This window comes from Pleurodeles waltl, chromosome 3_1 (genome assembly GCF_031143425.1).
Source record: "Pleurodeles waltl isolate 20211129_DDA chromosome 3_1, aPleWal1.hap1.20221129, whole genome shotgun sequence".
Taxonomy (NCBI): Eukaryota; Metazoa; Chordata; class Amphibia; order Caudata; family Salamandridae; genus Pleurodeles; species Pleurodeles waltl.
Window position 1 is genome coordinate 96,468,593 of NC_090440.1, and position 14,246 is coordinate 96,482,838.

At 45.1% G+C, this 14,246-nt stretch overlaps 1 protein-coding gene across 1 annotated transcript; it reads right to left on the reverse strand.

The window, feature by feature from the left end:
• Window positions 1–3,360: 3,360 nt before the first annotated feature.
• Window positions 3,361–12,876, reverse strand: DBX1 (developing brain homeobox 1). The gene is made up of 4 exons (XM_069221930.1): window positions 12,327–12,876; window positions 10,025–10,126; window positions 5,930–6,132; window positions 3,361–4,832 (listed from the first exon to the last, which is right to left on the reverse strand). Exons 1-4 carry the CDS (start codon window positions 12,649–12,651, stop codon window positions 4,401–4,403), a joined length of 1,062 nt encoding a protein of 353 aa, XP_069078031.1. The 5' UTR covers window positions 12,652–12,876; the 3' UTR covers window positions 3,361–4,400.
• Between the last annotated feature and the right edge of the window lie 1,370 nt (window positions 12,877–14,246).

Consider the following 14,246-nt stretch of genomic DNA (forward strand, 5'->3'; position numbering starts at 1 on the left):
ATCAAATGTGTTGGATTTGGCAACTGAAAGCTGATCCAGGAGTAATCTGTCCGTATGGAGGGCTGAATGTGAGAGATCAAGATTTCCTCAATTCAAAGAAAAAAATCACAGCAAGAGTGTCTTGAGGACACTTACCCACTCCAGTGCATTCTACCAACACCTCGCTAACTCTTCTGCACTGCACTCCAGAGTCAGTGACTCAACTAACCTAAGACAACTCGCCCTGCTTACAAGAGCACTGCATTGCATCCAATGGGCAATAATTCACCCCACTGCATCCTTCTAACATTCCACACTACACTTCATCACAAAGTCACTAATCTACAACACTTCTCTCCATCCTTGGGGCAATAACATACCATACTGAACTCCACCCTGGAATCACCAAAGCTCACACAGTACTGCATTGTGTGAACTTCCTCGGTGGGACCAGGGTGGGCCTTGGAGTAGTGCAGAGCACCTGGCACTGTCCTCAGGAGCACTGTTTTTACAAATAACTTATTGCTGCAGAGTTACTTGTGTGTTGGACAGTTTTCACGAAATAATAAAAATGTTAAGACAGCACTGGCGATTAATGTTCCTGCTGGAGAGAGATTGGAGTTTTGTCTAGTGGGAGTTCTGACACATCATTTAGTAGTGCAGGGGGTTAATGTGCCTGCTGCAAAGAACATGTACCATGCAGATGACTGAACTGTTTTTATGTACATAACTTTGTCAGAGATCCTTTTGTTGCCTGCAGTTCATAAATTACAATCCTAATATAGCACAGTGACCTATGAACTGTCGTCAGAGAGCTGCATGCAAACTGCAAGGCAAAGGGTTGGAACCGTATGTTTTCCCAGTGTTTCATTATCCTAATGTTGCTAAAAAGGGTTAGTTTGAGTAGAAGTACATTCTTATTTTTAAAGCTTTCCCCAGCAGCTGTGGTACTTTTTATGGGATCCAAACCAAACCCTCTTACCAAGATGGAAGACATGTGATTCCTACACCTTGTAATTCACATTCTCTTATGTAACACTTCCTACAGACTGATTTACACATGTATGATTCATTGTCTCTGTATAATGTGTGTGTAGTGTAAAGTGCTCTGACACCCTACACTAGTATGAGTAGTGCTATAAAACAAAAGAAATGTGTGTGAGCAAGACCCTAAGAAAAGATGAGGGCACTGTTGGAGGGTAATAGTGAGGAGTCATGGAGGAGGAGGTCGCTTTTAAGAGGGACTTACGTTGATATGTACAAGCCCCACTTTAGTTTGCGAATGACTGAACAAATCGATTTAACTGCATGTTATGATGATCTTATTTTGTGGGGTACTGGGTAGGCAAAGGGTAAAGCCAGGGCACCACTGAGATGATGTATCATAACCAATGTCTGCGTCAGACTGGTATCTGATAGCTGCACTTCTGCAGGACACCATATTATGGACAGCACTAGCACATCACTGTGCCAACAACGAAATGCATGAACTAAATATTCGTAAAAATTATTCACTCAGTTCCACCTTTTTTTTTCTCACTTTTGTATGCCCTGCTTCTAATGTATTTTGGTTTGTTCACTTTGTCAGTGATTTTGATCTGTTACTGATCATGCTACTTTGCTTCTGCAAGAAGGTAGTTCCAAGCATTCGCCTACCTTTCAGTAGGGAAGACTGATGTTATGAGACTAAGTAGGCTGGGCTCCTAGGCCCAGATTTCTTAAGATGTCATGAAAAGTTTCTCCGCTGTGTTGTATCACAGAGCGAGAGCAGGAACGTGTCATAACCACGGAGACATGTTACTATCCCGTTCTATCCGTAGCACTGGCGCGGAATGATGACTAGTGCCACGCACACACACCCGTGCAATCTAGTGCAAGGGTGTGTGCGTGAGTCTAGCAAAGGTTTTGTATTGGAAGGGTGCCCGTCTAGTACAAAATACTAAGTCTAGATAAACTTTAAATCTTTTCTCACTAAGGATGTGTCCTGCACAGTGCAGCACACACGCAAAGTCAGAAAATAAAGAAGAAATAACATTATTTCTCCAATTAATGCCAGCTTCACAGTGGCGTTATTATTCTGGTGCAAAACCCTGACTACTACTGTTAGCAGATAGTGTTTGTCATCAAAATCCATGGGTGGTTGCATGGGAACGCCCTTCTACCACCCATGGAATGCACCCTTGATGCAGAGTACAGCAAAGCAGTGCTTTGCACTGCTTTGTTTAGCTTTAAAGCAACTTGTCAGTGCAAAACACGTTTTTTTATATTATTTATTATATACTATTATTATTATTAAAAAAAAAATAAAGAATTTTGTGCTGGGTTTGTGTCACTTTTGTGATGCAAACTCAGCAAAACCTTTTGTAAATCTGGGCCTTTGTGTTTATTGCATACAGCCCAGTTGACCACTTTTTGTGATGTCCTTCCTTGCTCCAGTCCTCCAGCTCAAAGCAGGTCCAGGCACTTGCAATCATTTCTGCAAAGCAGAACCCCCTTTTCCAGCATGGATGGCAAAGGCTCACATAGTTTGTTCTTAGTGAAAGTTTGTTGTGAGCAGACCCTCCAACTACCACTACTAAATCAACAATATGAGTCTTGCAAGTGGTGTCAGGTGCACTGATGATCAAATATATTAGCTAACTATGTTATGCGATGGGATGTAGACTTTTTGGTACATTTATAACACATTTTGTGGGGGAAGGACTACATTGCCTATATTATATTGTGCGTAGCGCAGCTACTTTCAGCGCAGCTTTTGCACCATACAAGCCTTATAAAATGATGCATTTTCACCAATACGTTGTTTTAGAAATCTGACTTACTGCTTGCACTGCAGATGTGTCACAATTCGTGGTATTGCACCGGCGCAAGCCTGTCATAAATCTGGTCGTTTGTGTATATCCATAAGGGTCCATTTTGAAACAGCGGACGCGCCATGTTAGGACCTGAGTTAAAATCCATTAAATACCTGATCCCAGAAATGACTTCTCTCACTCCACTGATCACACTCATCTCCTTCCATCTCATTAAAACCACTGGTGCTGGAAGGAGGTGAGTGTGATCAGAGTGTGGTCTCCATTTAAAATAGTTGGGTCTCCATTTGTAAATTCCTGGTAATCATAAATCCAGCCATTTGCACTCGTAAGGCTCATTTACGAGCACAAATGATCATGTGATGCGGTCATGTATAACCATTAAAACTTTTTTCCCTCTGCTTTGTAAATCTTCTTCTTCTTCATCCTCCTTTCCCAGATCTAATAAAATTGATGTTTATGCAGCACATTCTGAGCTAACCAAGATTCTTAGTAGAGCAGATCCTCCCCTGCAAAGGGCACAAATTCACAGGTTTTGTTCGAAGATTATCTCCAATATGTTCTTTATTTGGCATCTTTCCAATTAATTTTATATCCATATTTAAAATCTGTACATTTTAAAATACAAAATAAAAGTTTCTTCATAACTTACATGGTCAAGTAGCTACATTATAGCAAAGATCTATTTCAAAATATTGTAAATCTACATTCTCAACCTTTAAATGCATTCACACAATTTCCTTGGCATTAAACATCCATACAGTGTAAGTGTACAAAATAGTGTACAGTTCATAAAGCTGTGTAAAGACAGCAAAGTTAAGTAAAAATATCAAAGAGGTTAGCCCTTTGGATGGCCCAGGTGACAAACTGGTGTATTAGGTGAGAGAGCGGAGGGGAATAATTGTATCTTCATTTAAGTGTGTACATTTATATAGTGCACTTTTTCAAAGTTAAGGAAGTAATAACATTATCTAGTCATGTAGATCATGAAACTTAATGCCTTCAGTGCGTGCAAAGATGGGTGGAGACGAGATAGAAAATTAACAAGGAATGGACAGAGGCAGTGAGAAAGATAAAGGGAAAAAGTAAAAGGAAATAGTAGAAAGCAGGGAAGAATGCGAGAAAACATTAAATAGAATGCAACAAATAAAACAATCTGTACAAGGAAAGATTAAACGAGATAAATTAAACTAAGTAATGTTAAGAAAAATATTAAAGAGGAAAACATAAAGGAAGAAATAATATGTTTAAAAGGATTACGAAGAAATGAGAATAAGGGGTAAAGCTAATGAGGTTGGCAAAGAAAGCATTTATCATTGAAGGTCGAGCGCTGAAAGGACAAATTAATGAAAGTGAAATGAAACAAAAGTATGGACCAAAAATAAGGAATGCAAAACAGAAGGGAGGATGAAGGAAAGAAAGTTAAATATATAGTCTAACTCGGATGCATAAATATACGGTCTGTATCGGGTGCAGAGTAACAATGTGACATTGTAACCCAGAAAATGTCTTCAGGGTGGGCTTCTCTTCAATAATATATCACTTTATATATATTTATATAAATAAGTCTCTCTTTGTACATGTGTGAAGAGTCCAGCCTCAGGGGCCCTAGGAGACTGTGATCTCCTCTTCATCAGTATCTGAGTCCGTGAAGTCTGAGGGCTTGCTGGGGCTGCTGGAGTGGCAGGGCGAGGACGGCCTGGGGTGACTGTCTGCCCTGTGCCGTGTGTGGTGCTCTGGGAAGGCCAGGCTGTGCTGGCTCTGGTGGTCTTGGAAGGCAAGGCCGTGCCGGCTCTGGTGGTCTGGGAAGGCCAGGCTGTGCTGGCGCTCGGGGAGAACTAGGCTGTCATGGGGGCTACGAGAGCCAGCTTCCTCGTCGGCCTCGTCCTCTTCAGAGCACTTCTTGCCCACGTCACTCAGGTCCGGGTGTGGATTAAATTTGGTGGGCAGGGTCTGCTCCCTGGATCCTCCAGAGGACAGGAGCTCTCTTTCCTTGGAATTCCTCCATTTCATCCTGCGATTCTGGAACCAGATCTTGACCTGAGCAAAGAAAAGATGGGGTCAGCCTCAGGTAGGACATGTTCCTCATTTACGCTGACAAGCGTGACATCCTCCAAGTTTATTATAAAGTGGTCTCATTGTCCCAAGATGCTGCACAGACATGTAGTGTCTCCATGGTGTATGAGTTATATGTCTGGCTGAAGGTGTGAGAGTGCATGAAGAAGTTTTTCATTAAGATTGTGCCCATCTGGACATTTCTCGTCTACCTTTTGTGTACAACACGTCCATAACCAACATAGGTAGCAGCAGAACCCACAATATGACCTGCAACTAACTTATAACTGTTTCTACCCAAAGATATAACCTTTCTCCGCTTTGCAGGTCAGCATCAACTCAGCAATTATTGTTAAAACACTGAGAGCTAGAGCCATTTTAGGAACAAGAGGATTTGGAAGTTCGCTATGTGTGTGTCTGTGCATTCAAGCACACATGTGCATGCACTTATGGAAATGTATTTAACTCTACACAAATTTAGATATGCATGTTCTTTCAACACCATATAGAGACTGACCTCTTCCGCTGTATAAAGATGCGTCTATTTCTCTCTCGTGTTCATGTTAGCGCATTTTCTGTGTGATGCTGTGGTTACTCAGGGCACTCATAAATGTATTAATGGATTTGGGTTTTGTAAAATGCTACAAACTCCTACCCTGCGCCACCAAAGTGGTTGTTTATCTAAAGTTTTCACTAATGTGCAATGATTCTAATTTTTATCAGTTGTTTCCTTAACTTTTATAACATTCCTTTTAAACAAGCTTTGGTCCTTCAGCTCTATGTGCTTCCTTATGTAAACTTTCACTGCAAAGCTGATTAATCCAAAAGTCCCTTTAAATATAACCTTGATGTTTCTGAAAGACTGGCTAGCTCCTGCTTTCACTTCTGGGGAAAGCAGGTTGATTACGCCCTGGTATTTAGGGGACTGCTGTCTGTATATCAGAATGTACAAGAGTAATCCACTCCCCTGAAGTATTCCTTATAAAACAGCATGCACAGGTGATCCCACCCTCCCATAGGAGCTCCCTGTCCCCCCTTCTGCGTATCTAGGCCACCAAGGTGAGACCAGGTTTCATAGTTACCTGTGAGTCTTTGAGCCCCAGTTTGGCCGCCAGCTTTTTCCTGTCTGGTTTGCTGATGTACTTCTGTTTCTGGAACATCTTCTCCAGGGCTTTGCGCTGCACATCGGAGAAGACTGCTCGGCGAAGCATGCCCCTGCGGGGCTTGCCTCTTGCTGCTAGAGGCCAGGAGAAAGTGCCAGGGATGGGCACCACGGAGGACGAAGCTGCAAGGAATACAAGAAACCATAAATTCTGCAGAACTTGGAAGCTGGACACAATTGTATGCTCTGTATCAGATGCTGTAACATATTCTAGAATTGGAGAACATTTTCAAGATGATATTGTGATTGACAAAGACCCCTGTGCAGTGCTCTGTTAGAAAGTACACAGTTTAGGTATTTTTTTGCAAGTGTTCTGCTTTATGTTCTGCTTTATGCTTGATTAAGAATGATTATTGATCACTGAGAGGGCAGGGAAAAATACAGTAGTACATGAACTTCACCAAATGTGGTTCCAAGTTTGTTTCTGAACCTCTGGGGGACCTATGTCTGTTTCTTCATTGCCTTATCTGGAAGTTTTTGGGTGTTCAGAAGAATATTCTCTGAGTGCTCTTATTTGAGCACATATGAAGCCGTAGCTTTAGGGGGGATTATTTAAGAATGTTTTGGGATTCCCAAAGATAACTCGAGGGGGTTACCTTTTGATAAACATTTGGAAATACAGGAGATAGATGCAAGCCCTGTAGTTTATGAACGGCTGGGTATCCCCAAAATGTATCAAAGAGGCTTAATTTTGTCAAGATTGTACTACACGAAAAAGGTCTCTCTTGGCTTTAATTTGAAAATGTTCTAGGTGTCCAAAGATGGCTCTGAAAGCTGAGTTTGAGTATGCCTGGACATTTTCAGGAATATCTTGAGTAACTACTTTTATGATATTTGGGGAAGCCCAGGAGCCTATGGCCAGGGCCTGGTTTGAGGATCTTTAATGACACCCAAAGAGAAGCATGAAGGGCCTTAGACCCAATGTCTTCACACTCCAGTGGCTACTTTTAGGGGCCTAACTCTGAACATATGTGTTGCCTACCAATATTATCCTTAGGGGACCTGATTTGGTGATGAGGATTGCCAAGGATACACTTAGGGACAGTAGACTGAAAATAGCTGTCTAGAAGCACTTCAGCTACCTTGATGGATGGTTCTATGAGAATATTTGCTTCTTTCCAGACATACTAAGAGAACAGATTCTGAAAGGATGTGTAAATTCCCAAGGCTAACTTCAGGCACCATACATTGAGAATGTTTGTGAATGTACCAGCGGCCAGGCATTGATATTTGGGAATCCTAGTTCGAGAATATTTGTGGTTTGCCAGGATATCCTGAAGATTCCTGGTTTTAGAATATTTGTAGATATTATTTTAATTGCTAGGAATATGCTGAGGGGAGCTAGTTTGAGATTATTTGGGAATTTCCAAGGCTGTCTCTCTGAGGAGAGCGGGTTGTTTGGAAAGACTGGGAAGTTCCAAGGGCGCTAGTTTGAGAATAGATGGGATTGTCATGGATGACTCCATCTCTCCCAACTCAACAGCCACAAATAAGAAGGCAATAACATGCCTTTCTGAAAACATGGGTCTCGGCTGCCTGACTGTCCCTTACATGGGACTGATCACAAGTCGGGTGCGGTGGGCTCTCCTCAGACGCCTTTCCGCACACATTTTCCATCTGCTAAAAGCAGGTGGAAATTCTGCGCAGAAAAGGGCCCGGAACCTGGGAATCGGAAACAGGAAGGCCCTGTAATTCCAGGACCCGTCTCTTAGGCTCTCTTCCGGGCCTTATGATGGGAATTCCGGCTGGAAACAATAATTCCGACCCACAATTCCAATGCACCCTCCACCGTGTAACCAGGAATCGGCCCTATAATCTTCATTTTAGCAAACAAAACATACTTTTAAACTCTACATATTTTTTGTAAAAAAAAGAATCAAGCTGTAAACTTTCTTTTCCAAATCAAGTGAGCGCACAGTTATCCGAAATCTGTTTTTTGTGTGCAAAAAAAGCCATTAAAGACTTTTTTGATCTATCAGTTTCTTCTCATTGTAGAGTCCGTCCCTGGCCTGCCCCTTGGAGGGAAAAAGGCAGCGGTCCCAACGGGGACAAATGAAAAGTAACTGCTAATTAGCACATTGACTGGCTCCCAATGGAGCTGGTGGGATGAAAGGCGGAGTCCCTCCCTTCGAGGCGCTGCAAAGGGCGACAGGGATTCTAATGGAGCGTGAATGGTAATTGTGTAGTAATGAAGTAGCATAAAAAGGCGGAGGACAGGCAGCGAAAGCCATATATTACCGGCACAAAGGCGGCCGGTGCTTTCAAACTAAACAGAACTGCATGCCCGGCTCATCCGCGAATACTGATGCCAGCCTCTGTCTCCCGGCACATCATTTTCATTAAATGGACATGAAAAGCCATTTTTTCAACGCTGAAGTTGTTTTGTGGGGGCATTCAGAGGGGGGAGAAAGGAAGCAGAGTCCATTATTCGCAGCTTGAATGGGGCATGAGAACAAAAAGAGATTGAAAAAAAAGAGAAATGGCTGTCTCAATAACACCGTTTCTTTTCGCGTTACCAAAACACAGCGTTTTTAAAGACCCCGGGGTGCAGCATGCGCGCAGGGCGCGCGCGCTTACCCCAGGCAGGCCGCGAGGGCTTCTCGGAGTAGCTTCAAGGACATATGTTTGATGAGCTTAATTAAATGTCATGAGGTGTCTTGATTGAATCACGCTTACGCCCTTAAAATGCGCTCAGGTTAAAAGTCTGTTTTCAGTGCTGGGTCTCCCTGTTCACGGAAGCATCTTTTCTCCGTCCTAGGTACAGGACTCTGTGCTGGAGGATGCTCTGTTCTTCGTGTGATCTGCGCCTCTCTAGTACCAGTTGCTTTCTCGAGCCCTGATTTCTAAAACAAGCCGCTTCTCTCTTTTGCTTTTTTGTACTTTCTCTTTAACCCCTCCGTTTTGTTCTATCACCTTTAGGCGCCCTCTCTTCACTATATACTCTGTGTTTACGCATAGAAAGCCATTTCCATTTTATGGATGCTATAGTCAGTCAGTCAGCCTGTCTTTCTATCTGTCTACCTATCTATCTATCTATCTATCTATCTATCTATCTATCTATCTATCTATCTATCTATCTATCGTCTGTCTACATTGATTATCTATCTGTCTCTATATTGATTATCTTGATTATCTATTTATCTGTCTACATTATCTATCTACATTGATTATCTATCTACATTGATTATCTATCTATCTATCTATCTATCTATCTATCTATCTATCTATCTATCTATATTGATTATCTCTGTATCTATCTATTCATCTATCTCTGTATCTATCTATTCATCTATCTATCGATCGTCTGTTAACATTGATTATCTATCTGTCTGTCTATATTGATTATCTATCTTGATTATCTATTTATCTGTCTACATTATCTATCTCCATTGGTTATCTGTCTATCTCCATTGATTAATTATCTATCTATCTATCTATCTATCTATCTATCTATCTATCTATCTATCTATCTATCTATCTATCCCCACCTTTGCACCCACTCTTCCGTGCCCCCCCCCAGCCCACCTCTATCCCCGCTAGCCCACACTGGTGCACATACAATAGCCTCCGCATGTGGTCTTGTGAGCCCCCCTCTCGCCGTGTGACCCCTGACGTGGAATTAGCCGCTGGCTGGTAGGTGTCTGTCAGCCGCAGTGCGGGCCGGCCCGGTCTGTGGGTGGCGGCCGGCCCGGGGGGAGCTGGCCCATTGGTCACGGTGCTGAGGCTTTGTGGGGCATCACTGGTGGAGCGCACGGACTGTGGGAAAGCCGGGGCTGTCGGCAGCTCCCCCGCGCAGGGGGACCCGCCTCAAATTTACACCGTGACACTGCGGCTAATTTTCAGAGCAGGGAAGGGGCGCTCGGTGTCAGCAGTCAGGCCCCCTGCTAAATAGGGCATCAAATTGGCGCGACTGATTCGTGAATGGGGTACTGCGGCCAACCTCTGAACTGGTATCACCCCAGGGTGGGCGGGGGTCCAGGAGGGGGCGGGGCGATGTGACTGGACCGGGACCCACCTGGGAAGTAGGAAGATCGGATGAAGGGCCGGAAGGATCCTTCGAAGTACGGGAAGGCGAAGCTCTTCTGGGCCGCCGACTGCAGCAGCGCGGTGGACGAGTCTACGGAGAAAGAGCAGACAGGTGGGGTTACAAGAGCACACGGCGCGTCACAGCCAGCGCCGGGAATACAAAGCAGGTGCAAGAAGGGCGGAGCTGCGCGGGGGAATAAGAATCAGAGAAAAGTCAAAATACGAAGGAACTAGGGTGGAAAAACATTACACTGTACCACTCAGGCATGAGAAATGCAAAACCGTAAAATGTAACCGCAGGGCATGAGGAATAAAAAATGGGAAGGCGAAAAGTAAGATTCAAATATTTGAAAACAAGAATACAAAGGAAAGAAGTGCTAAGGAGGGCAACAGTAAGCATTGGAAATAAAAATACAAACATGCAAAACTCTAACATGGGAGATAAAGAAACCAGGAGAACGCAAACCTCCTGCTTGTGAAATGAAGCCTTAACGTAGAATGTGGAAAAAGTGAAAAGCGAGGACAGGAAATGAAAAATAGCCTGGAGTTACAGAAAGCAAGGTATGAAACACAGAAAACTGCAAATCCACAAAACTGGTATGTGAAATGCAGATCCTAGCATGGTAAATATGGCATGCACAGCAGGATATAATACGAAAAAGCACATCAACAACGGAAAATACAAAAGGCAAGTTCTAGTTGACAGGTAGCACAGGAAACAAAAAACAAGCACCAAAAAATAATAAAACAAAACAAGTATAGAAAACTAAAGTCCAGCACACGAGACATCGCGACACATAATAACGCAAACACGTTAAATAAAGCACAGAAAGCAGCCTGTGGAACGCAGAACTCGGAAACTTTAAATAGCAAACATGGTACTAGCTGAGAAACAAGACTGACTAGAGCATGAGACTTAACACAATTCACGCGCCACAAAAAAATCAGGGAATAAAAAGAGACACAATAAATGCCGGAAAGGCGGCAGCTAACGGGGGCATTTCTCCCTCGGGAGGGACCCAATTAATCGGATTAGGACGTGACCCCCTCCTTCATCGCTGCTTTAATGCTTGAGGTAACACCCGTGCGACAAACACTTGTCCTCGGTTTTAGGGCTTGGGAAAAGTGTACATGGGGGGGGGGGGGGGGGTATTTTGCTGAGAAAATCACGTGCAGGGCGCAGCTTTCACTGGTGCAGCAGGTGCAGTGGCACCGGGGCCTACTGAACCCTAATTATTGTTGTATCTCTAAGATCTGAGGCCAGAGGGCCAATTTCCTTACTGTCACTAGGGCTCGTGAGACCCTTGTCGCTATATTGTCTATAGGGGGTAAATATAATATGTCGGGACAGGGGCGTGTGGCACCCCTCCCCCCCCCCCCCGTACGTGCTATATCTGTACAGTACTGTACCTTCCTTTGGACAAACACGACATAATGTGGACGTTTTTGTGACTTCAGACGAATTGTGTCGGCACTGTATGGCACAGGGAGTCTAACAAACACTAGGGTTTAATGTAGGGCTGAACAGAAGCTCGGCCTTGCATTTTACAAATAAGTGGGTGATTCCGAGACATAGAGAAGGGAAGCCGTCAAAACAGAACACAATAATCAAATGTATTTTTATTTCATGTAGCCATAATTCGGGGAACAGACGTTGATATTGAACAACCATGGTTCGAAACTCTGACGCCCCTCTACTCATCGGCACGCAGCGGGGGCATTGACCCACCGAACTACTACGCTATCAGTAAGGTGTCACAGGCGGATTCATATCTTAACACATTATCTTATCTAAGGTGCAAGGTGTGGGCGGGACAGCGGCCTAAGGGGATCCTAGGGACCAGGCACAGTTCTCCGCCGCAGGCACGTTATCCCGTTAGACTATCCCTTCCCTCTCCAGCTGGATAGTAATGTTTCAAAATAATGCTATCGTTACCTCCTGAGACGCGTAATTGTCTGTCAGTTGTAAGGTGTACTGCGAGAATGAGAAAGTGCCCTGAGACAATTTGGGCGATATTTTGGCGCCCCACAAATCCTAAAATCAAGCGATGTTGCTTCCGCGCAGTAGGGACAATGCTCAGCGCGCCTTCCACCCATGAAGGGCTTTAGGTAGATCAGCACGTTTCAGAGAAGTGACGTTTAAATGTGTATTTATCGCCGCTAGCTTGCAGTGGGTATGTCCAATATTTAACGCAGCGCCCTGAGGGCAGCTAAGCAGCAGTTCGGCGCTGAACATGCCTTCCCAACCCTGGTATACCTGCCCTGATTTAAAATGACGTAAGCACGCTTACCAGTGGTCCTGGGCGCAGAGGCCAGGATGGCATTGACCCCAAACTTCAGGAAGGTAGAGTCGCTCTTTGCTGGGGCCCGCGGGCAGGCAGCGCCCCCGTAGTCCGCCGGGCTCTTCTCCTGTGGGATGGCAGCGGCCGGGGGGGACATGCTGTGGGGCGGCATGTACCCGGAGGGCGGCTGGCTGATCCGGATCAGGTCCTCCACAAGGAAGCTGGTGCGGCCGGAGAAGGCGGAGCGCAGCGACTGGGGCAGGCACAGGGTCGGGGTGGGCCGCAGCAGGCTCGGGTAGACCGCCGGGGGTGCCAGCAGGCTGGGGAACATCATCTCCGGAGCCGGACGGGGTAACTGCCCAGGGCACGTCTCCTGTGGCACCCTTCAGAAAAGTTCGGAAAACTGCTGCAAACTTCGGCAAACTCCTGCCAACTTCAGCAAACTTCTGTAAACTTCGGCAGACTCCTGCTAACTTCTCTAACCAGGCACTAGTGACAAGTCCATGCTCTCCCCACCCGCGGGCGCCTTTTATACCGCTCCCCCTGCTCAAAGCGCTTTGAGCACTGACAGCTCCCACAAAGGGGGTCCACCAAGCCCCCTTACTCCCACCCTTCTGGAGCTTCCTCCGGGCGACTTCTGATTGGTTAGTGGGGGCAATTTATGATTGGATTAGCCCCTCATAAGCATGCGGTCGCACAATGGGGTCACCCACAAAGAACGTGCAGTCATCAATTCTGCATATTGACCGGCCCCCTTGGACGACAAGCCCCCAAAAGAGCCCAGCGGGCGTTTTTTTGTCCAGCGCCATCAGACACAGGCTCATTAAATGCCTATTTAAATGCCCCGGCGACACATCGGTTCCTAGAAAGGGAAATTATTTGTAGAGACCACTAAATTTATTTGCCCCCCAGGAAATAAATCAACATAAATATTCATAGAAGCCTATCTGCAGGATCTATAAGCTTACTTTCGAGAGCCGACCTGCTCGCAAGCGCTGCGATGCCATACTACTGACAGGCTGTGCGCTATTTGTCAATTGGCAATAACTGTGCATTTTGGGTATCCGACTGCCTGAAACATGAACAGATCAGTGGAAATGTCTACGATAAGTGGCACACTTCGCCTAGAAGTTCACTAATTTCTGCTTAGCATCCAGGGTTATTACCCCCCCCCCCCCTCCTCTCCCCCCCCCCCACCCCCAGTGGCACAGATAGCCTGGTGGCTGGCACAGGAGGGCACTGCAGAGGGTCAGGTCACTGGCACATTTGAACCAAGACTTCTGCTGTATAATTCGGTCCCTCTTCGCAAGGAAGAGGGCGTCAAAATATTTCATAAATACCAGAAAAATGGTTTCGTCAGTTTAAGAGCAAAACAAGCGCTTCGGGCGCGTAAAAGGCGTGGAAAGCTCTATATGAATAGCAGTACAACCCATTTATCGTGCTCTCTCCTACGCATCTCTCCCGCACACTCAGCGCTCTGCAGCATCTATGTGTTCATAGTTTTCTTTGGTGCAAACCAAGCAAGGGGACTCGAGGCGCTTTACAAAAGTCAACAGGTAATGCTGCTGAGTGCAGCAGAAACCGGCGAGTATCTATCATGCATCACGCACAGGATGCATCGTGCAAAAAAAAGGAAAGGAAAATAACTCAAAGGGCTTATTCACAAAACCGCTTATTTCTCATCGTAAGTCATATAAACTTTTGTTTTCTAAGTGCACATTCTCGCTAAAAATGTGGCAGCGGGTCGTCGGGAGTGCTGGGGGCCGGATAGGGTGGTCCCTGCATTCTCGAGCTCCTGGACAGACTCCTAACTGCACCCGATTCATTTCTTTAATTAATAAGTGTTAAATGTCTCGTGAGATTTCTCAAGACAGAGTGATTGACGAAGCCGCGACGGGTGCGACACTGATACATTTAATTGCCCTTCGC